A 23466-nucleotide genomic window follows, 5' to 3' on the forward strand; every position below is an offset into this window, starting at 1 on the left:
AGATCTGGCCTGAACTGATCCCAGCCTACGCTCCTTCCTCTCACGCTGTCGTGACAGGATTTCAGTCAGAAACACGCGGCTCTCTCTGACTGCAGACGCTTGAGCGGCGGCAGGAGCCCCCCGCCAGCCGCGCACCGCCGAGCCCCGGACCCCCAGCGCATCCCCCCCAGCACCAGCCGGGGACCCACCCCTGGTGGCCGCCCACCGCGGCGCCTCCGCGGGGAGGGGATCGCGGCCGAGGGGCCGGGCCGGGCCGGGCCGGGGGCGTTGCGGGGGTCGGGGCGGGCCCGGGCGCGGCTGCGGGGGGCGGCGGCCGCCCGGCCCCGAGTGCGTGCGGCGCTGCCCGCTCCGCTCGCCGCGCTGCCGCTCGGGGGGTCGCCGCTCGCCCGCCGGCACCTCCCGCCCGGCGGAGGGGGGCGCGGAGGGCTCTCCCCGCCATGGCCTTCACCTTCGCCGCCTTCTGCTACATGCTATCGCTGGTCCTGTGCGCCGCCCTCATCTTCTTCGCCATCTGGCATGTGAGTACCCCAGCCCCGCAGCCCCCGCGCTGGAGGCGGCTCCAGCCCCGGTGTGGAGGGTCCCGGTGCCATGAGAGAGCGGGGCAGGCTGAGGCGGGGGCGAGCAGCCCCTCGCCCGGGCAGCCGGCGCTTAGCGGGGTCAGGGCGGACAGAACGGCGGGGCCAGGGCGTCCCGCGGCGGGGCCAGGGCGGACAGAGCTTGCCGTGAGACCTCTGCGTGGGGGACGGTGTTTATTACATTGCTGTAAGCGCAAGGAGCCGTGGCCACGGGTCTGTGGCAGCTCGGGGTCTGTGGCGGCTCGGGCCCCGCTGCCGGGAGCGCTCGCTGAGCAGGCTGAGCGCTGCCCCGGCCCCGCGCTGGTGGCGGAGTTCGGCGCTGCCCGCGGCTCAGCGCCGGCCGTGCCCAGGCGGGAGCTCTCCAGGTAACATCATATGCTTCTCTTGCCTGCGAACAGAGCGCTGTGACGGGGAAACCGCCCCGTATCTGATGAAGCAGATACAGTGTTTTCTCTTCAGTTATTACTACATTAATAACTTCCTTAAAAGTTGAATGAGAAACTCTCTCGTCCTTCTGTGATACATGACCCGCATTTTGTGGTCCACCTTCGTTAGTTTAACTCCACACGGTTGGTGCTCGTTCCTTACTGTTCGCTGGGTGTGTGTGGTAGGCGTAAACGTGTAACTCAGAAGATGTGAAATCATTCTAATGCATAACTTGCGATTCTTTTGAATTGTTACATATTTTAGAATTAATTACACTTCATGTGTGCTACACAATAACTGCATGCTGTAAGCGTTCAGGATGGAACAGGATCAGTTGGAAAATAGAGTGAGTCTCATGGATGCTTCTACCTGATGTAGTATGATTAAAAGAAAAACCCTCCTTTGACTAACAAGCAAGGGAGCTGCAGAATTTATTTTTATTGAAATTGAAGTAAAACTGCTAGCTTAGTTGTATTTGCACTCGGAAAGAAATCCTTCTGTTGCAAGAATGCTTTGAAATTTAATTATTTTGTACTCTTCGTGGGATGTGTAACAATGTAACAATGTTACAAGTTGTTTAGGTTTCTTTTTTGTTGGTTTTTTTGTTTGTTTGGTTTTTTTTGTTTTTTTTAATTAAGGAAACCACCAAGCTGTGATGCTAGTGCCAAGCGCTGTTGTGATGTCAAGTACTGCAAGGCTGGAAAGGATTTCTAGCAGCCAGCTACTGCACTACTCTGAAAAAAAGAGTAGTAAAATTTAGATTATTACTCATGTTTTCTCTCCTCCTCTTCTGCAAATCTTTAGGTCTCCAAAAGTGAGAACTCCACAGCTTCCTCAAGGGGCTTAGAGTTAGAAGTGTGTTCTCCTTTGAATCTCTAGCTACAAATTAAACTGCAGCAATTTTAATGGTTGTTTTATGTGTTTGAAGTCTGTCACTGTGTCCTCTTCTTTTGAGTCTGGAGTTATTGTCGTGTGAATTCATAAAGGACTTGTAGCAAATCTGGCAAATTATTCTCCCATAAATGAGTGCAGTTACTGCAAATTTACTCTTAGTGAAACATTTTTTTAACTTTCAGTCTATAAACTCATGGAGAGCAGTCCCTCAGTATAAGAGGCTCTGTAAAGGTAACTAGGAAAGAAAACCTTTTCTCAGTACACATATGTTTATACTGCATGTTTCTTACATCTGTTAAAAAATTATTGAGGAATTGAAATGGAAAATGGCTGGAAATGCTGCTGTGTTGTAAGAGAGAAAGAATTGGCACTATCTTTTCTAGTAAATAGAAAAATTCTATTAAAATACATGGTTTTTGAAGGAAAGACATAGAATAACAGATTTAACACCATGCCAAAATAAACTTTTAGGCGTCCATGTTATCCATGTACACAGAACACAAGGATTTTTATTATCCTTTCTATAAGAACTGGTACAGTCTGGTTTCGTCTGTAAGTCATCTATTGAGTCATAGGAGTTTCTTTTACCTTAAACATCTCAGTTGTGAAAATCTTCCCAAGAAACAAAACTCCTACTCCTTCCCTGTGACCTGATTTTTCTTCCACTATAATATACTGGTAAAGGACAGTAAATATATTGTACATAGGTTCTAATAATGGCAGAGGAGTGTTTCAATAATTATATTATCCTGTTTATTTTTTAAAAGACATTCTGTTGCTAAGAGTAAATTGATGAATAATCTGAGCGTTCCATCACTTTGGAAGATTTCTGAGAATAAGAATTTATATTTTGTACATTATTTTAAAGGATAAGAAAAAACTGTAGCATTTGACTTGGTGTTGTTCTAACCTGAAGCTGAATGAGTTTTGGACATATATCTGGAATGATTTAACGGCGGATCAAATAAAACTTCATTTTTTTTCCTGCTGGCAAGTTAGAGGAATTATGAGTTTCATTCATATTGATCTAATAAGTTTCATAAAAACTGTACAACCAAAACAAGAGAGTAAGATGAGGATTCTTACTTTTGGACACTGTGCTTTTCTGGTGCCTTTCCTCTAAGGAGTTAAAGACTGTTTATACATTCCTGTGCTCTTTACTCTTTGGAAGCAGACAGAATGAAGCTGGTCAGAGCATTTTAAAGAATTGTGAACAAAATGAACACAGTCTTCCAGATACCTGGAATATATTGTAATTTTTTCCTGCCTCTGAGTGATTTTCTTGTATAGGTAGCCAGTGTCTGTCATAAAAAAAGCTCCCAATAGAGCCAAATTAGATATTATCAGAAACATTTGTTTAAACTCTACACAAGAATTATTCTAATGTATTATCACTGTAATTTTACTCATAGATATTAAACAGAAGAAAAGGACTTGAAAATCTTCATGTACTACATTAAACCAATGTGACACTCTGTGGTACAGGAATTTTTACAGCATTTAGGTTGTTCAGTGACTACATTACCTCTAGGTGTAATGTCACAGTATTAGAAACACTGTATAGAAGTGTGTGATACAACTAACAGCAGAATTTGGTCTGCTAACTACATCATTTGATATCCTCATGTGATCTTGTAAGCTCAAGAACAGCATTAGTCTTCCCGCTATCACAGGCACTTTGTTTTGCTGTTCTCAGCTCTTTTTCTTCTTTATATACAGCTTTTTACTAATCAGTTTTATTCCATTCCTAAACAATCTTGAACTAAGATTTTAGCTTCTTGTTAACATTGAACTGAGCCATGTCAAGTCTGTTTGAACTCCTAACAAGACTTGACACACCACATTCATTTCTAGTGTAGCTCCACTAAGTTGTGTCTCAAGTGAAGTTAACTGAAGTTGACCAAGTTGTGCCTTATTTGTCCTCAGTTAAAAAGGGATATGCTTGTGTTGAGTCCTGCAGCACTATATTCTCTTAAATCATATTGGTTTTGAGTAATCTGAGTCCTTCCCTTCTGGTGATATTTTAAGATGAAAAGGCTTGCTTTGAGATTGGTTATTTAAAGGAAAGCTTTAAGAAAAGAGCCTTCAAAGTGGTCCATCTTATAATGCCACAGCAAAACAATTCATAAGTACTATTACTATTAAAGAATATTACTATTAAAAAGAAAATAATTTCCATGGTGGACCATCTCTTTTTCAAGTCGTACAAGCATATCTTTGCATGTGACTGCTTCATAACCTTTGGATTGCCAGAAATCCAAATTATACAGGGTATAATACAGGGGTATCATGCCAGTGAAAAAAATTGTCACTGCCAACTGAGAAGTTGTACCACACTGGATGGTTTTTGGAGTATTTTGATGTAGTTATGAATGCAGATGAATCCAGTAACGGCCCTTTGGCACAACAAGAGTGGTGTGTGTTTAAAGTAATGGCAGCTACTTGTATAAGGAGAATAAAGCAGTAGAAGATGGAGCTTTTTTGGTTTATGCCCCCCACACCACCTTATTTTTCTTTTGAAGTGTGAGGATAGTATTAATCTTGATAAACTACCTTAATATAACTTTGGGTTCACTTAACAGTTACAAGTGCACATGTATAATTAAAAGCAGTGGTAGGCTGGGACTGAACAGAGTAATATAGGCTAATATTGACTTGTAGTTTTAATCAAAGCATCCTTTTTTTGCAAACACCAGGGAATTAAGCCCTTGGAATCTGTACTCAGTGTTGTTTCTGCTAATGGCTTTGTGTGTTATATTTATCAGACACCTTAAGTTATGTATGCCTTGTTTTCTCATTTGCTAAGTGTGAGTAATGGAACTAAACTGCAAGTACTGCCTGTCACTTTATTTAAGACTATTCCTAAAAAGTCTTTGCTTTCTGACAGAAGATGCTATACACATATAAGATGTTGCCACTTCTGCTTTTCGTCACTGTAGTGTCCTGGTGATGTGGTCTGTGTTTTATTAGCACTCGAGTTTCAATAGTGCAGGTAAAAAATTCAAAAGCTCTCAAGGAGTTATGGATGTAGAATTTAATGACTATTTGGTTTCTGACTTACTTAGGCTTCCTCATAAAATTCCTAATGTATTTTTTGATAAATTGTACAGCCTTATTTTGAAGATACATAAAAAGCACCTAAGTTTGGCTTGATAGCAAATTCAGTTGAGCAAAACACTTTGGTCACAAACTGTCTACCAATGTTCTCTGTGTATCTGTCTTTTTGTTTCTGTAACTTAGGTTTGGAGGAGAGCTCTGCCCTACCTGAAACCTATAAAGAGAGCTATGATCTGACTTGAACCTGTGCTTCTCTCTGGTGAAGGCTATCAGTCATCTCAATTTAACCTCTTTGCAATGCTTTAGAGCCTGTCTTGAAAAGAAAGTAATTTCCTTACAGACTTCTGGTCAAGCCTGAGTTCTTTACAGATATTGAAGTTCAATACTGTTCTTTAATGAGCCATTAATGCATTTCTCTGAAAATGTTGGATAATTAGTGCTTAAAAATAAAATCAGATTAAGGCTTGATGAAGGGGAGCACAAATGCTATTGCTATGTGTTATACATATTTCTTGAAAATGTTCTTTTCTTGCCTAAGCAGCTAAGCACATTGTCCCTCAAGGTTTTATAGGCAGGACAGTTTAAGGAATGAGTCTGATATTTCCACTCTTTTCAAAGACAGCACAGCCAGATTGCTCTGGCTATAACATAGCTTGACAGTTCCCTTATAACTTTTCTTTCAGAAGTTTGTCACATTAATGCTGACAGACAGATATTAGGCCAGGCAGCACAGGCTGTGGAGCAAACTGTATCTTTTATATTGGGAAAGAGGCATATCTCAGTTTAGTAACCTTGCCATGCTTAAATAATAATTAAAAAGATCATAGAAGTCAGTCTATCGGCTGCAGCATAGACTTAAGCAGGATCTCTGCGTTTGTTTGAACTGTCATGATGAGACTTATTTGGAGAAAGATTTCAAATTGTGTGTGTTTCCCACTGGCTGTAATTCTGGATGCCTTACAAGTCACAGTGACTCCATTAACTGTGTAAAATAAATTATCCTGTGGAGTCTCGTGCCTCCCACAATATGTGCAGAGAGCTATTTAAATGTTATTTGGTTGTCACATATCTGAGGGGTTTTTGGTCTTAGGATTAGTTGTAAAATCTACTTACTAAAGGGATTTATATCCAAATTGGTAAAGAATGTATTTCTAGTGCTTTTAAGTAACTGCTATGCTTGTTAATAAGCAAGGCAATATAGCTGTCATATTGTATTAGACCATGAGTAACTCTTAGATTGAGTCGGAGGCATGAGTTTATAGCTCATTACATGTGTTTGTTTATTCAGCCACCACATACTACATTAAACCAAATTTAAAACATTGAATTCAGCCTTCAGATCTCTGGCTTAGTGGATTACCCTCACCCCAACATAAATATCCTTTTAGCAAAGTATTTTTCAGAAGGAGGAGGAAGCTCAGCAGAGAATGTTTTCCATACAGATAACAGACATCTCTTTGACCCACTCCTCTTTCTCAGTGCCTGTGACATGCCTCTCATTTATAACCAGTGCGGCTGCTGACATCTGGATGTGAATCTACCAAGAAGTGGATTCACCAAGAATTTTTAGGTCTCATTTAAGTTGTAAACTGGGGATACTGGGAGGCTTACTCTTCTGGTGATTGTAGTTTGGAAAACACTTCCAATTTCTGTGGAAACAAAGTATCTCTCTCACATGAAACAGGTAAGAATTATTCTTATTTCCACTCGGAAAAGAGTCACTTAAAGTCACAGGGCAGAGTCAGCTGATGGGGCAAAGGCAGAAGAATGTCAAATACTGTTTGATTTACTAGGTCACCTTCCAGGGTTTCACAGTTGGAAGTTCCCCGTTAAAAATTCAACTTGTGACTGTGATGGTGTGCAGAGAGCAAGAAGCAATTTTATTAATAGAATGGTTCCTGTATTCCTTGATAGTAATTACAACTTCAGAAATGTCTTGTTCCTGTTAAAAGAAATGGTAAAAGGTTCATAGAATAATTTTGATTGGAAGGCATCGAGGAAATCATCCAGTCAAATCTCTTCTTCAAGGCAGGCCTAATTTCAAAGTTAGGCCAGGCTGCTCAAGGTCCTGTCCAGATCACTTATGAACTCTTCATGGGTGGAGAGATGAAAGACTGCCTGGATGGGTGAGGAAAGAGCCGTGGATATTGCCCACCTCGACTTCAGCAAGGCTTTCCTCACTGTCTCTCACAACATCCTCGCAGGCAAACTCAGGAAGTGTAGAGTAGATGAGTGGACAGTGAGGTGCATTTGGAGCTAGCTGAATGGCAGACCTCAGAGGGTTGTAATCCATGGCATGGGAGAGGCCTGTCACTAGTGGTGTCCCCTAAGGGTTGATACTCAGCCCAGTGTTGTTTAACTTTCCCATCCATGACTTGGATGAGAGGGCAGATGTGTCCTCAGTATGTTCACTGGTGACACTGAGCTGGGAGGAGTGGCTGATACCCCAGAGGGCTCTGCAGCCCTTCAGAAGGACCTCAACAGGATGGAGAGATGGGCAGAGAAGAACTGCCTGAAGTTCAGCAAGGGCAAATTCAAGGTCCTGCACTGGTGGAGGAATAACCCCAGGCACCAGCACAGGCTGGGGGCTGACCTGCTGGAAAGCAGCTCTGTGGAGAAAGACCTGGGAGTCTGGTTGGACAGCAAGCTGTCCCTGAGCTAGCAGTTTGTCTTTGTGGCCAAGAAGACGAATGGTATGCAGGGATGCATTAGGAAAACTGTTGCCAGCTGGTCTGGGAAGGTGATCCTGCCTCTCTACTCAGCCCTGGTGAGGCACATTTGGAGACCTGTGTCCACTTCTGGGCTCCTCAGTACAAGAGAGACATGGAGCTGCTGGAGCAGGTCCAGTGGAGGGCTCTGAAGATGATCAAGGGACTGGAGCTTCTCCCTTCTGAGGAAAGGCTGAGGGAGCTGGGCCTGTTCTGCCTTGAAAGGGAACCTCATCAATGTCAGTATCTGAAGGAAGGGTGTGAAGAGGACAGAGCCAGGCTCTTCTAGAGTGGTGCTAGTCAATAGGACAAGAAGTAATGGGCAGAAGCCGATGCACAGGAAGTTCCACCTGAAGATGAAGGAGAACTTCTTTACTTGCAGGTAACTGAGCACTGAAACAAATTGCCCAGAGGAGTGTAGAGTGTCCCTCACTGGAGAGATCCCAGAACCATGTGGACACAATCCTGTGCCATGTGCTCTAGGATGACCTTGCTTGAGCAGGAGGTTGGACCAGGAAACCCACTGTGGTCTCTTCCAACCTGATCCATTCTGTGATTCTGCAAGTCTGAGAACTCGTTCCAGTACTTTACTCATTGCACTGTGAGCACTGTTTTCTTACACGTGGCTGGAATTTCTGTGGTGCAGCTTCTGACTTTTATGTCATCCTCATGGTGCATTCCCCTGAGAAAAGTTTTGTGCTAACTTCTGTGGAACCCACCCCAGGAAACTGAATGCAAGATCATGGAGCAAATCCTCCTAGATGCCATGCTAAGGCAAATGGAAAAGAAAGAAATGGCTGGTGGCAGCCAATATGGCCTCACTAAGGGAAATCAAACTGAGAAATTTGGTGACCTTTTACAACAGGATTACTGTGTTGGTGGATGAGGGAGGAGCAACAGGTGTCATCTGCCTGGACTTGTGCAAAGCATTTGACACTGTCCTGAATGACGTCCTTGCCTCTAAACTGGAGAGACATGGATTAGGCAGATGGATAACTCAGTGGATAAGGATAAGTGGATAGTTGCACTCTCAGAGTTGCGGCCAACAGCTCGATTGTTGAGACCAGTAACAAGTGATGTTCCTCGGGGGTCGGAATTGGAACCAGTGCTGTTAAACCTCTCTGGTGACACTGAAAGTAGGACCAGGGTCACCCTCGGCGGGTTTAGTGACACCAGGCTATGGGGTGTGGTCGACACGTGGGAGGGAAGGAATGCCATCCAGAGGGACCTTGACAGCTGGAGAGGAGGGCCTGTGTGAGCCTCCTGACATTCAGCAAGGCTGAGGACCAGATCCTGCACCTGGGCCAAGGTAGCCCCAAGCACAAATACAGCCAGGGTGGAGACTGGATGGAGAGCAGCCCTGAGGAGGACTTGGGGGTGTTGGTAGATGAGAAGCTCAGCATGACCTGGCAAGGTGTGCTCATAGCCCAGAAAGCCAAACATTCCTGGCTTGCATCAAAAGAGGTGTGACCAGCAGGTCAAGGGAGGGGATTCTCCCCCTCTACTGTGCTCTCATGAGATCCCACCTGTAGTGCTGTGCCTGGCTCTGGAATCCCTAATATAAGAGCATGGCTGTTGGAGTGGATCCAGAGTAGTTCCACGAAGATGCTCAGCAGTTTGGAGCACCCTGAGAAGGCTGAAAGAATTAGAATTGTTCAGTCTGGAGAAGTGAAGGCTCCAGGGAGACCTTATAGCACCTTCCAGTACTGGAACGGGGCCTACAAGAGAATTGGAGAGGGACTTTTTACAAGGAACAGAACAAGAGGAAATGGCTTTAAACAAAGGGTAGGTTTAAATTCAGAGAGCCATCAGTGTACTTTGTGAAGGCAGGACAAAAGTCTTTACATTTTTCTCCCCTTCCCATTGAAAAGGTATTGTTATAAAGCAAGGATTTATTTTAAGATTGCCATTGTGGAAAGTTACATTAAAACCACAAAACATTTACAATGGAAGTAGGTTTTCTCAGCAAGATACTGCAGGTGTGCTGAACTTGTGGCTCCAGTTTTGATAATGTGAACACATGAAGCAGAACATAAGGGAGATGAAGAGGTAGTGCCATCACTGAGTTTTCCTATTGTAGACGGCTTGCAACTCCCTCACCAATGTAACAGGTCATGAAAAATCTGAGTTGGTCTCAGGTCCTTTTGTATCTCTGCTTTTGCAGGTCATGTAATATTCTAGCTATCAAATATAGGTTGGGTTTTTTTTAATACATCTGGAAGTCTAAGCACATTGCTGGAGAAACCAAAGTTTAAAGAATTAAGGAAACTGACAGTAAAATGGTGATAATTAGTAACTTATAGCCCTTGCAATTATCTCATACTAGATACTGTGCAAGTGCCAGGCACTGTTGATAGAAGCACCATTTTTGTTAATAGAATGACATTTGATTTTTTAAATGCATTTAAATGCCAACCATCTTCACGCTGTGTGTGAGTCATGGTTTCAAGTGTGTAATTGTTTAGTCAATCTTCTGTTGCATTATTATTTTATCATGCTATGAGTTTGGGCTAAATAATTCACATTGTATCACCATCTAACTAGAAACTTCTTTATAAATTCACAGAATGGGCATTTATAAGCAAACATAATGAAGGCTCCACTGAAATCAATTTGATTGCATGTGCTTCAGAGTTGTTCTTCCCTCAGTATTATATAAACACTATTAGCAGATCCTTTAGAAAATTGATTTGCTGATCATCCAAGTGACAGACCTGTTTGGAGCTATGCTGAAATGTATCCTTATCCTTAATCATGCTCCTGTAATTAAACTAAGGAGTTTTATGAGAACATTGCTGAACAGATGAGGATGCTTTTGGGGTTGCTGTTCTTTTAATCTCAATTTTTGATCACTTCTACATGTTGTTGTGTCCCTTCCCCTTGCCTCTTTTCTGCAACCACAGTTCCAGTGCTTTATTGCTTCCTCTTGCCTTAACCCTGCAAACACAGCTGTGTGGCTGAAGGCCATTTCCCATATGTCTCTGTGTGCCTCTTGGCCTTGGAGTTATTTCCTCCAAGTTCTGCCTGGCCTCTTTTTGACAAAACTTGAGAAGGTCTTTAACGTGGTCATCCCTGCCTGATGCTGTCTGCATTAGAAGAGCCCCTGTTCCATTGTCCGGCCTCTTGCTGGTCCAGCTGGGCTCCTACTGTGCCACTGAAAGTCAGGAAGCACAGATCCAGCAGCATATCTGCCTCCCACGGGCTTCTTTCTGAGACAGCTTTAGTAGAACCCCACTGCTGAGTGGGTAATGGGGAATAAAAATGATGTGGGAAGGGAGAAAGTGGAACTGTGGGAGGCAGGACTTCAGGGAGGAAGATATGAAGGAAAGAGGAAATGAGAGGAAGAAAATCCATGTGTAAGCAAGGGTACTAACAAGAGGGAGGATTGCTGTGTTCTCATTCTCATTTGGGAGGCAATTATTTGAGCAGAAAAGGCTGCCTGAATCCAGAAGGCGTGGTTAATTCAGGTGGTGGATGTTTTTGGACAGCCCATGTCATGAGTCTTCTGTGTGGGTATGGTGTAATGTGTGACATGCTTGAACAGATTTTTTAGTGGCAGAACCCAGATTCCTTTATGTGACTCCTGGATTTTGATGAATGTGCATAAATTGCTACTGGTAGGAATGGAGAACACAGGAGAGGGGGGAAAAAGTATCAGCAGCAATGAGAGGAAAGCTAAGGAGTATGTGGGGGAAAGGAAGGTAATGCTTCTCCCAAGCATGTATCAGCATAACAGAACTTTAAAATATCAAAATAATAACTTGTAGGAATATGTAGGAGTCTTTGGAAGCTCAAGAAAAGAACAAATTGTGTTGTGGTGATAAGATTGGATACTTGCTTAGAGACAGCACCAGCCAGCTGGCCAGTCTCTCACCCATGACCTTTATGTACTGATATTGAAAAGAATCTTCTCTTTTGATCTCATTCTCTTACCATCTTCTTTGGGGCAAATATTTTTTTTTTCTAGTTGTACCTATTTTGGTACATTTTCCCATCTGTTTACTACCCTTTCCCTGAATTTATTCTGCAGAAACAGTCTGTTTATTCCTAGCTTTCGATTATCAGCTTTGAACTGTTAAGTAATAGAAAAAGTGCTTCAGTTCATTTTGAGAATAATTTATGAAGATGGAGCTTTGTGGCTGTAATGCATCTGTGGGTTTCTCCTTGAATATACTGTAAATCTGATGAGAATTAAAAGACAAGTAGAAGCATTGCATGGGAGCACACTGAATTTAGGGTGAGATAAATTAGAAATTATTTGTAATTTTGAGGAAAAATAAGGGCAGAAGAATAAACCCTCTCACATCTGTTGGTAGGTAGTTACCTTCTTCCAGACAGAATAAACCAGCTATTGGACCACTGTAACCAGACCACCTTTCCTCCTACCTTCGACATCTGGCCAGCCTCTTGTACAGGTGTTTTACCAACTCAGGTCTAGCCTGTCCCCAGTTTGGTGTGGAAAAAACTGGATAGTGAAGAATTTGGCCTATGCAAGTAGCAGATGTACAAATCTGTAGTGATGCATCTGTGATACAGATGCTGTGAGAAATATGTTGGAGTTGTTTAATTTCTTACTGTGTTTTCTTAGCTGATATGGAGTTTAGTATAAAGAGAAGCAAGGGCAAAGCAGTGCTATCTCTTGTGCTGAAAGCAGAGTTCTGCCGCCTCTCCTGGACATAGATAGAAAATAATACTGCTTTCTTCTCCCCCTGCTTGGATGGGGGATCTTCCAACCAATTCATCTGCACTAGATATTCCCTAAATCAGAGCCACAGTTTGACACCTCAGCTGTAAAGCTTGGATCCAAACTCCCATCATTTCCTCTTGGCCCATTGAAGAGATCAAGACTAGGGGTGAAGTCTTGGCCTGACTTTATACATATGCTTGTTCAGCTTATCTGCAGATGTGGTCCTTGTTTACATCCCTTCCAGGACAGAAGAAGAAGTCGGTGCAAGAATCTGTATGACCTTGTTACGATGACCTCTGCTTTGATCAAGGGACTGGAGCATCTCCCTTACGAGGAAAGGCTGCGGGAGCTGGGACTGTTCAGATTCAAGAAGGGACAACTGAGAGGGGACCTCATCAAATGTCTGTCTGTCAGTATCTGAAGGGAGGATGCCAAGAGGGCAGAGCCAGGCTCTTCTCAGTGGTGCCAGTCAATAAGACAAGTGGCAATGGGCAGAAACTGATGCACAGGAAGTTCAGCTGGACAATGAGGAGGAACTTCTTTGCTGTGCAGTGACCAAGCACTGGAACAGAATGGCCAGAGGAGGTGTAGAGTGTCCCTCAGTGGAGATATTCTAGAACCATGTGGACACAGTCCTGTGCCATGTGCTCTGGGATAACCCTGCTTGAGCAGGGAGGCTGGACACACTGAGGTCCCGTCCGACCTGACCCATTCTGTGATTCTGTGATGCCTTTTCTTAGGTTGCTGAATGTGTGGCTGTGACTGGGAATCCTGTTGTAGCAGATTGTTTGCTTTTCAAGTCCTGACCATCAAATCAAGTTAATACCTAACTAAGAAGTGACAGCATTCCCAGTAATGACATGTCAGTTTGATGTCACTGGTGAATAACTGATCTTGGGATTTTAGTGCTGAACTGAGGCAATCAGAAGCAGTTAGATACTGAAATGTTTAAAAGGTTTTGATCTTGTTATCTAAATCAAAAAACCTGTTTGTTTTATAAGGAATCCACATTAAATACCCCATTGCATGTAGGAGGAGGAGACCATATGCAGGAAGAGAATATTGGCGGCATGCTTGTGTCAAAAGCACAAGGAGTGTGGGAGATTTATACTCTGTTCCCTATTGCTGCAGAGATTCCACCTGTATTTCCCCCAGCCCACAATGCTGCATAGATTTTGTGCCTCTGGGGCTGGTGGGAAATACTGTCAGATCCTCTGTAAGATTTTACTGGAAAAAAGAGAAGAGCACACATGCAAGTGCTTGGGAATGCCAACTATACCTGCTGCCTTTGGTTCAGACCCTGACATTAACTTTACCACTGACCCATGGAGTTTTCAGCCAGCTGAGGTAGAAGAATAGTTTTTATCACACTGAATGTAATAAAATGGAAGTATTGCATCTCTATGCACAAAAAAGCTTCCATTCTGTTCAGAGCAATGTGGTGTATTCACCAGTTTAGGTGCTAATTGAAAACGTGGGGGTTTTTTTCTTCTTATTGGTAGCAAGTGTTTGTGTCCCACTGAGGGGTGAGTTGTGGGGTGTGTTTGATTCGCAGAACACTGCTGGTTTCTGAACTGGTTCCCTGTAGTGAATGCAGTAAAGTAAGGTTTAAGAAAAAAAGGAAGAATCGTGACAACAAAATGATGTAATCCTTTGGGAGAGAAGGAAGGATGGCAGTCTGGACATACCTTAAAAATTCCTCCTCCGCTTGCGGTCTGTTTGGAAATGTGTTCTAGCTGCAGGGAGCAAAACTATTAACCTATTTAGAAAGAGGCTCTGTACAGCTATATTAGCATCATCCCTCCTGCACAGCTTGCTGCTTGTCTTCCTTCTCTTAACAAAATGCACTTTATATGTGCACAGCTGAATTTTGTCTGGCTGGATTTCAGCTGGTGTAGACTGGAAGACAGCGAGTGGGTATAAAGTTGTGATAAAAGCACAGGTCATCTCTGTCTGTTGTGAATCAGTGGGACATTTGTCTCTCTGCTGCAGGAGGGGGTTGACATCTCAGTTTCAGGATGACTGGGGAAGATATTTCAGTATCTGTGGTGAGCAAGTGAAATCTGTGGCCAGAATCCTGTTGTTAGCCAGTAAAAACTGTTTCACCTTGCAGTTAGATGAAATTATTTTTAAAAGCCCATTTTATATGAGTTGTAGAACTCTGTCAATAGATGCTTGTCAAATCATCCTTCTGGAAATATTGTGTGCACAACAAAATTTTGCAGTTTCTGAGGGTTTTTTAGTGGTTTTGTCAAAATTAACAATATGAATTCTTTACATTCAAGAATCAGGTTGCTTTTCCAAACTGGGATCTGCAGTGTTGCAATAATAACTGGTACCATGGACATAGTAACTTTCCAATCAAGACACTCAAAGCTCTGTACAGTGTGGTTGTATTCCTGAAGGTAATGTAGATGCAGTTTTTCATGCTTGTACTAATAGATGTGGAGTGTTTCGGGTGACTGCCAAATAGTTATTCTTAATTCTTCGTGGTTTCCCCTGCACCTCGCTGCAGGCTTGGAAATCTGATTTTGTGTAGCTGATGCAGTAATATTGCTTTTGTCCATCTGTATAGGGTTGGGGTGTTTTTTAATTTTGTTACATTTTCTCTTGCATTGTTTTTATCTATGCAGGGAAAAACAGGTGTAAATATAGCAGTGCAGGCTGGCATGTTTGTGCACACATGCTCTCAGCAAAAGAGCCTTCCTCTATGGATTTTCATCAGTATTTACTTAGAGTAGTACAATTATACCTCTACATTTCCATAGGTAGGTAGGAAATAATTTTGAGTCGTGTTTACAGAATGGAGATTATGCATTTTTAAATTTGTATACTGGACTTCCTATTGGAGAAGCCTTAGAATCTGGCTTAAATACTTGAGAAATTGCACTAAGATTTTCATGACTTTAATTAGCTTGAACTTTGAATTAGAGCCTAAAAAATTTAAATCATGTTGTCCTAAATGTAGAATCCTTTTACAGACAAAAGAACTTCAGTAAAGGGATATAGACTGGGTGCTCAGGTGTTTGTTTGTGCAGCACTGGATGGAGCCACACTTTAGATTTCTGTGTCTAGGGTTGTTTGATGGTGGCAGCATGTGAAATTCAAGCAAAGTAGAGCAAAGAAATGCCATACAGTTGTTAATGTGAAATCTGACAAATAGAACAATTTTCTACCCTTGAATGACTTAAAAACATTTGCAACTTTAATCCAAAAAGGTTCTGCTTAAAGCAATGTTCTGCTCTAGAGGTGAACAACAGCACAATAATCAGGAAGAAGTGCATGGTTTCAATTCTCATGCTATTAGTGTACTGACAGTATTCTCTCTTTCCCCTAAACTTTATATGGTGCAACAATCCAGAGACTTTGGTTCTTATGCTACTGATTCTGTAAATAATTTAATTTCTTTGAGCTTCATTTTTTCCCTTATATAAAAAATGGAAATTATATTTTCCTTTGTTAAGACCTTCATTGTCTTGGAGGCAGATTTATAACTACAAAGCATTGTTAGTTATTATTGTTTACTTTTATTAATATGTGGTGAATTAATAACTGTAATACTCAGAAAATGAAAGAGAAGAAAAGAAAGGAATACTTTCCATCTCACTCTTTTTTCTTTGGCCCTGATTTGGCTCTATTGCTAAGGTTCTCATCAACACCAGTAAATCAGACCCACTGATTTGGAAGCTACTGTGTTGCATAGAGAGGTATGATGAAAACCAAGACTTGAGACTTCTTTCCTTTTTTAATAGGATATGCTTAACCAATGGATATAGACAGGAAATACAACATGATAAAAGGCATAAAATTCACTGGAATTTGAGGCAGGCTGCCCCTCCATTCATACAATTTTGAAATATCTTTCATTCTTGGTAGCATTAAGCAGATAAATTCAACCAGAGAACAAAGAGGAATGAAGAGCACCTCATAGATAAATTTCTTGTTCAGGTTCATTTCATATCATGATACAAATTGGGTAGCAAAAAAAAACTTTCTCTCAATCTGCCACTTTGTTGCTGTCCCTGTTCTCTGTAGCTCTTTATGGGCTCCCTTACTCCCTCATGTCAAGGCAGTGAATTATCTTCCCTTCCAGGTCCTTTTACATTCTTCCCTGACTGACTCTTACCCGACAGACATTTTTTCAGTTGTTGCTTCTTCCCATCAAAATCCAGCAAAGTACCTCATCCAGTTTGCATCAAAATGGATCAGTTCATGGTTCAAGCAGATTTTCCCAACACAGTTAATATCTCTGTGCATCCGTTGCTGGGCAGACATGAAATTTAGGAGCACATCCTGCTCCTAATCCTACCTGCCTTCTGTCCATGTGCTGACTTGCAGTCAGCCTGTGAACTGTAGGCCTGGGTGCTCTGAAAGCTGCCTGGGAGAGTGGAGGGGAGACAAATTGTCTAAATGAACCATTAAAGACAGTTCCTTCAATATGGGATGGTGGTGCATTGCATTGACAGGGTGGTGGCAAGGAAGCATATGTTAGGTGTTACTGTTCTGTTCTGTGGTTGGTGTGGTTGTCATCAAGTTCTGTTTTATCTTAACTTTCCTGAGATGCCAGTAGGCAATAATATCCAACTTCTTTGCTGTCGCTGCATTCACACCTACACTAACTTCACTGCCACCCTAAACCACCACATTCTCAATTAAAATATGTTTCTATAAGAGCTCAGTGATTAAAAAAAAAATTTCTTCCCTAAAAATGAGATGATATAGCTAATTTCTAGCATCAAGGGTGTTGTAGGGTACGTAAGCATACAGAGAAAGCAAAATTCATGTTCAATCTTATGTGAATACTTCCATATTCAAAGCTGTTATGGTCTCTCTGTAAGCAGAGAGAGGGCAGGCAATTAAAACAAATTTTATAAATGTACTTGCAATTGAAACATGTATTGTTATCACGATCTCATTGATGCATTATGTGTATAAATTGGAGCAAACTCCTTACTGGCTTGTACTGGGTGTTTTGAGATTTGCAGATGGTGTGAATCACCAGAGACTGCAAGCAATATTTTTATAGAACTTCAGTTTTATTAAGTGGAGAACACACACAAGTACACTTCTTTCACCAGGATAGAGCATGGCTAGGGCAGAGACAGAACCAACTTCCTGCAGTGATTTGCAATGTGGATTCACAGAGAAAATTCCCCAAGACAGAAGGCAGTGCAATATGCATTGCATGCCATGAATGTCCATTCAATCCCTGGCCTGTTTGTGCAGTAATTATAAAAAAATATTGCTAAACATGATGCACTTTTTCTTTTCCTCGTAAGGCTTTGCAAGTCAACAGATAACTTGGTGTTTTGGGATTTCTTTTCTTCAAGTTCCTAAATAAATGTCAAATGGTCCTTATTGTCTGTCTATGAAGCTGTGTACAACATTAATGTTTACTAATAGAAATAAATCTCTCCATTTTGTAAGAACCTAGCACATGTTTCCAAATTCTGTTCAGCTTTGTGACCAGGCTGGTCATTTTAATTTGGAACAGTGTGTTTATTGTGTGGCCTTTGCAGAGATTGGGTTGCTGATATCCATGCATGTGCATGATTTGTAGTCTTGATTGCCACCCTCCATCAAATTAGATTGGATAACTGAAAGATAATGAATGCTTTATAAAATACATTCATTTTCCAAGGCGAAACTATGTGATTTCTTATGAAGTGCCCTGCCTGGGATCTATTACATTGTCTCAAGGTGAGATGAGATGAGCTGCTCAGCTCAAGATGCTGTGAGTGTGGCAGGTTCTGAGGTGAAACAGCCCCTGAGCATGTCCAGGTACTGTCCCAGAGCACTCAGCAGCTCTGCTCAGCAGATGTGTGGGAATCAGGATGAACTACGTCCTGCTGGAAAGGGAGCAGGCAGGAGGTTGTTCCTCTGGCTGTGGTCAGAGCACTGCAGCTCCCCTGAGAGCACTGTGAAATACTTCATGGAGACAAGTACTTGGTTATTTGGGGTTTGGATGGAAAAATGGCAGCTCCATCCACTCAACGCCCCAGGCCATTAAACTGCTGCAGAAGGCGAGTTATAATTGAAAGAGGAGGATGTTTCCTAATTAATTATGTAAACCCTACTGCAGCACAGCCCAGCTGTATTTTCAGTAATATAATATAATTTCTTGCACAGTTACTCAGTGTGTTGTGAGCAACTGCTAATCTTAAGAAGCTACAGTTTTACTCAATTGCGGCTTTAGATTTAGGACAAACCACATTGTAAGATCTAAAAACAATTTTAAAAACCCCAACACAGCCCACTCCCAACAATAAAACAGAAGAAAACCATGTCCCCAAAATGCTTTGGGAGTTTCTTTATATTCCTCTAATTCTGAGCCTGCCTATGCTTTACATTTTTTCACTGTAACTGAGAAACAGGAAACAGGAATGTGCTTTTTCATAAATCAAAATAGATATTTTCATGTCATCACTAGACTTCTCTTTCTGGAGATTTAACAAAATATAAAATATTATGGAACTTTTTTTTTTTAATAAATTGAGGAGGATTTATTTTTGTCAGCCTCCTTCCAGAGAAACACTGAAACTTTTATTGAAGAAACTTTCCTCCAGTCGTGTGTGCTTGAAACCAGACCTCAGTCTCTTTCAGGTGTAGCAGGAATGTCTCTTAACATTGTCATAACTTGCAGTCATCTCAAAAGGTTTGCCTGTGGGACTGTTGCATTTACACTTACTGGTTCTGTGAAAACCGTGTGCTTAAATACCTGCCAGATGTGTTGCAATGCACTTACGTATAATGCATGCATAACATAAATTATGCGCCAGCAAGTAAAGAGTAGGGGTTTGGCTACAGAACTGGAAATGTTGGTGAAGTAAAAAAAAAAAAAAAAGAAGGGGAAAAAAAGACAAAAATATAAAGAAAAATAAATGTGCAGTATATTTGAGGCTAACATCTTTTCCATCCTTCCCCCTGTCTGTCAGTGCTGATGCTGATATCCAGTTGCAAAGAGATACCCAATTCTTTGTGTGTCTGACTCACGAGCTCACGTGTAACCCTCTTAGCAGTTGGTCCTGCTGGAGGATATGAAGACCTGTCCAAGAAAGATTAAATACAGAGGTGTCATGAGCCTTATTCTTCACAAATGTACTGCAAGCACCTTACAGCTTCTCTTAGTTGCTCTTTTACCATTACAGATCTAATTCCTAACTTGGAAAGATACTGCATCCGTAGGGAGAAATGCTTCACTTGTAATCACATTTTATAGTTCCCTTTGTGGTTTATTCTGCTACTTTGACTTGTCATAGTTGAATAAATTGAATTCTGTGGTGTGCTCTTGTAAAATGCCACACTTTTGATTTTTAAATGTGTTTCAGTGGGATGAATGCAGCATTAAAGCGGGATGTGGAGCGGTGCTGAAATTCATGGATTGTAGCTCTGGGTTTTATTCTCGAGCCTCTCACCATATTATTGTGATTCAAGAACAGACCATTTTCAGGTTTTCTGCTCCTGCCTTCGGTCTCTGTTAAATGAATGTGTTTTGGCTATGCAGCAGATCTGTGCTGACACCCAGTTGGTTCCTTTCTGAACAGCCAGGCAGCGGGCACGCTGTTACACATCAAGGAATGGCTGTTGCACTCATCTACTAATTACCAGACTGCTGCCTTGTACTTCCATCATCTTTTATTAAGAACAGACATTTTAGGTTGTAAGGTGTCTAAAAAGGAATCACTGTTTTAACATCTGTCTGTGTGGTGCCTGTCAGGGAGCTTTCCTTCCTTGGGTGAAGCTAGACAAAAGCAGCAGAAAAGGTATTAATAGAATGCAAACACAAAGTTAAGAATATGCTTTGAGATCTTTGAATGAAGTGTTCTGAGGATTATTACAGCTGTTTTCTTTCCAAGAAAACTGTCTTCCAAGAAAACACTAGCTCTTCACTAGATCTAACACAAGATCTTCCAAGAAAATGCTATCAAACACTGATATTTCTATAGACAATTTGTCTGCTGTGCTTTAAAAGCACCACTGATTACCAGGGTGTCTCAATCCATCTGTTAATGGAGGAAACCAAAGGACCTGAGCAAAAGACATCTCTCCATTAATGAGGTCTGAAGTAAAGTTCTAAAATGTGCCAGAATTTAGGAAGGGCATATTTGCTCTAGAGTGCTTTACCTTTTGAGAAGTGTGCTTGTAAATGAATAGCAGCTTAATGTGAAGCTCATACTAATTCAGAATTAATATCTGAGGTAGGTTTAACAATTAATAAAAACGGGCTGTTTATGCAGTAAACCTGGAACATCATATCAGGTACATCTCTGTTTTAGGCAGCTAATTACTTTTTCCATCAAATTTGGAGATGTATTTGCTTGTGAAGTAGTTTTATGTCATATGGAAATCTGAGAACAGAAATCTTGCCGATATGAGGGAAGAAATATGGAAAGTAGCAACACTGAAAAGGCTATAGATATGATTTTGTAGAGTGACAGATTAATGAGTTCTAGGTGTCATATGTAGGAGTATCCCAAGTTTTGTTTTAACTACTTACTTCTAAAGGGAGTGTGTCGGGGAAGCTATTTTTCCATATTTTCCCTGGAAAGCAAGGAAGGCAGGCAATGCATCTGATTAGTCCCTCAAGGAAAGTAAGTGTTTGAAGGAGCATTCATTACAGGATTTGAAAAAATTGTTTTTCAGATAATTGCCTTCGATGAGCTTCGGACAGACTTCAAGAGCCCCATCGACCAGTGCAACCCAGCCCACGCAGTGAGTACAGCCAGGCTCTGTGGGGCTGGGGCTGCTCCAGGAACGGGCAGCACTGAGCTTTGGTCAAGGATGAGTGTGCAAATGAATAGGGAGTCTCTTGTGAAGTCAGCTGTGGTTTGGAAAATTGGTTTATTGGGCCAGTCTTAGGAAGCCAGATGGCGATTTTTATGTTAATGGCTTTCCTCTTTGCTGAAGGAGGCAGGAAAGTAATTTGGAAATCCAAAAACTGAAGAATGTCATGTGATGCTAATGCTTTCTTTTCCACCTTTTCATTCTGTGGCACAAGTTTTCCTTTTTGAAATAATTTGCTTTCTTTGTGTTTGAGCATGAGATGCCCACTTTCTCCCATACTGTCTGTATCAATGAGCTAAAATCTTGAAAGAATTTATTAAGAGGTGCATGCCTGGACCTTTCTGTCCCATGGCAGGCCTTTGGATTTTCCTGTGCTTTAGGAGTAAATATAATTTTCTGCTGTATTTGCTATAGGAGAGCATTAAATACCTTTAACTGTAAACTCAGTTTTAACTAATGAACCAGAAATGCAGCCTAGATGTAAGCATATCCAAATTCCTCTGTTAATTAAAGCTGTAATCTAGGGTGATTTAGCTGACTGCAGCTGCATGTGCCAGTTTGCACCACCAGAACTGAGAGCAGAACTTGGCTCCCCATCTCCACCTCACTGGGAATGACAATGATCATGACACGTGCTGAATTTGGTCTCTACAGACTATCAATTTTTTAAATTGCATACAACTGATAACCAGATGCAGTAGCTAGTACTTTGCCATTTAACTTTGTTTCATAACTCAGCTGAGGACATGTACTGCTTAAACCACTGATTATTTTAAGCATAAACTTTATAACCCTAGGATGTTTTTTTTTTCAGTGTTCACTAACACATAAGCAAAGAATGAGAAGAAAATAAAGAAATTATATGAAGAAATCCTATAGGGGACATCAGTGTGGATGTAATCTGGTTTTGAATTTACTGGAAGTAATCTGATTTTCAATCCACTTTATGTGTTTTTACTTCCTATCTCAGAACTGCACACTGGATTTATATGTACCAAATTCCAGTAAATTGTTCACTTCCTAAAACTTGAGATGCTCTATGGAGATAATCTCATTTTATTTTAAAATGGTTATGGAATTGGTCTCCATGATAAAAAAAAAAAAATAAAATTACAAGTCCCATTTCCAGTCATATGAGTTGAGGAATCAAAAAGTGAATCATAAAGGAAAGCACAGCAGAGTATTCTGTGGTTGGTTCACATACTTGACTTCCATTAAACTTTCTGTGATAATTCAAGCAATAATCTCAGATTGCTTTTTTATGCACAGTACATATGTCAATGTCTTTTATATTGTCATAAAAGGAAGATTTTTAGCAGGGATTTTTTATATCTTTGGTCAAGTGTATTTTCTTTTTTCCCTCTGCACCGTTGCTTGTACCTATATTCCATTTATTTGATGGGGTAGTTTTCTCTTATTGCACTGTAAGACTGTCTGAAGTTTTCCCATGTGTCCTCCATAATGTTTTCATGACAGAGGGTAGAGCCTTTTTGACAAGAGGAGGCTGCATTAAAGACAAATCAGAGGCAAATTAATGTCAGTACTGAGAATTTAATTCAAATTTTCTGCTTTGCTCTCTATTATCTTCAGTTCAGAGACAGACTTCCCACTTCTCCAAGGCCAGATGCAGTTGGCATCTGTCTTTCCCTCTCAACTTTGGAAGGCAAGGGAGCTTTCTGCAGCTTCTCAGGTGCATCTACACACATCCATTCTCATGTTTGCAACTGTGAGTCTAAAATTTCTGACTCTATTTAACTCAGAGACTCCAAAAAGAGGCACAGTATTTTTCTGGGGCCTGTCAAGCTGCCATTGCCTCACTGTCTTTCCAAAATGATACCTTTTTTTAAAAAAATGGCTCAAATTTGGGGACAGAAGAGCAAAAAAGACATTTATTTGGAGACTAGAATTAAATTTTCCACAACCTTGTGTTTTAAAACATTTGAAAAGCAAAAAGCTTAGGGAGAGCTGGCTTCTCACATTGTTATAATACATTGCCTATTTTAAAAAGTTCATTGTTTGGAATATTTTTGCCATATCTAAATGAAAATATCAAGTAGTCTTCTGAGGACAGAAAACCCACTCTGCCTTTTGCAGTGTAACTAACACTAAGTAGAATCTTTCACAGTAACTCCAGTCAAGGGGTTATGCAGTGAAATTTGGTTTTGCTGGTGAGCTTCTCTTTATGAGCCATTGAAAAGAAAGCCTGGCTTTGATTTGTCTTCTTCCTCTGAGTTGAGTTTTTAGAACGTCTTTTGAGTCACAATGCTTAATTACAGTGATTCTCAGTATTTATGAATGCATCTGTTGTTTAAAGTGGCATTTCTAGGCCATTTCA

The 23466-nt window shown here is 41.3% G+C and overlaps 1 protein-coding gene across 1 annotated transcript in view; it reads left to right on the forward strand.

The window, feature by feature from the left end:
- The first annotated feature begins 404 nt into the window (after positions 1-404).
- Positions 405-23466, forward strand: part of CNIH3 (cornichon family AMPA receptor auxiliary protein 3) — a 44562-nt gene continuing 21500 nt past the window's right edge. The window contains exons 1-2 of the mRNA XM_053972363.1: positions 405-518; positions 20991-21059. Coding sequence (XP_053828338.1) covers positions 438-518; positions 20991-21059 — 150 coding nt within the window. The 5' untranslated portion in view covers positions 405-437. The remainder of the gene's footprint in view (positions 519-20990; positions 21060-23466) is intronic.

This window comes from Vidua macroura, chromosome 3, assembly GCF_024509145.1.
Source record: "Vidua macroura isolate BioBank_ID:100142 chromosome 3, ASM2450914v1, whole genome shotgun sequence".
NCBI classification, from domain to species: Eukaryota; Metazoa; Chordata; class Aves; order Passeriformes; family Viduidae; genus Vidua; species Vidua macroura.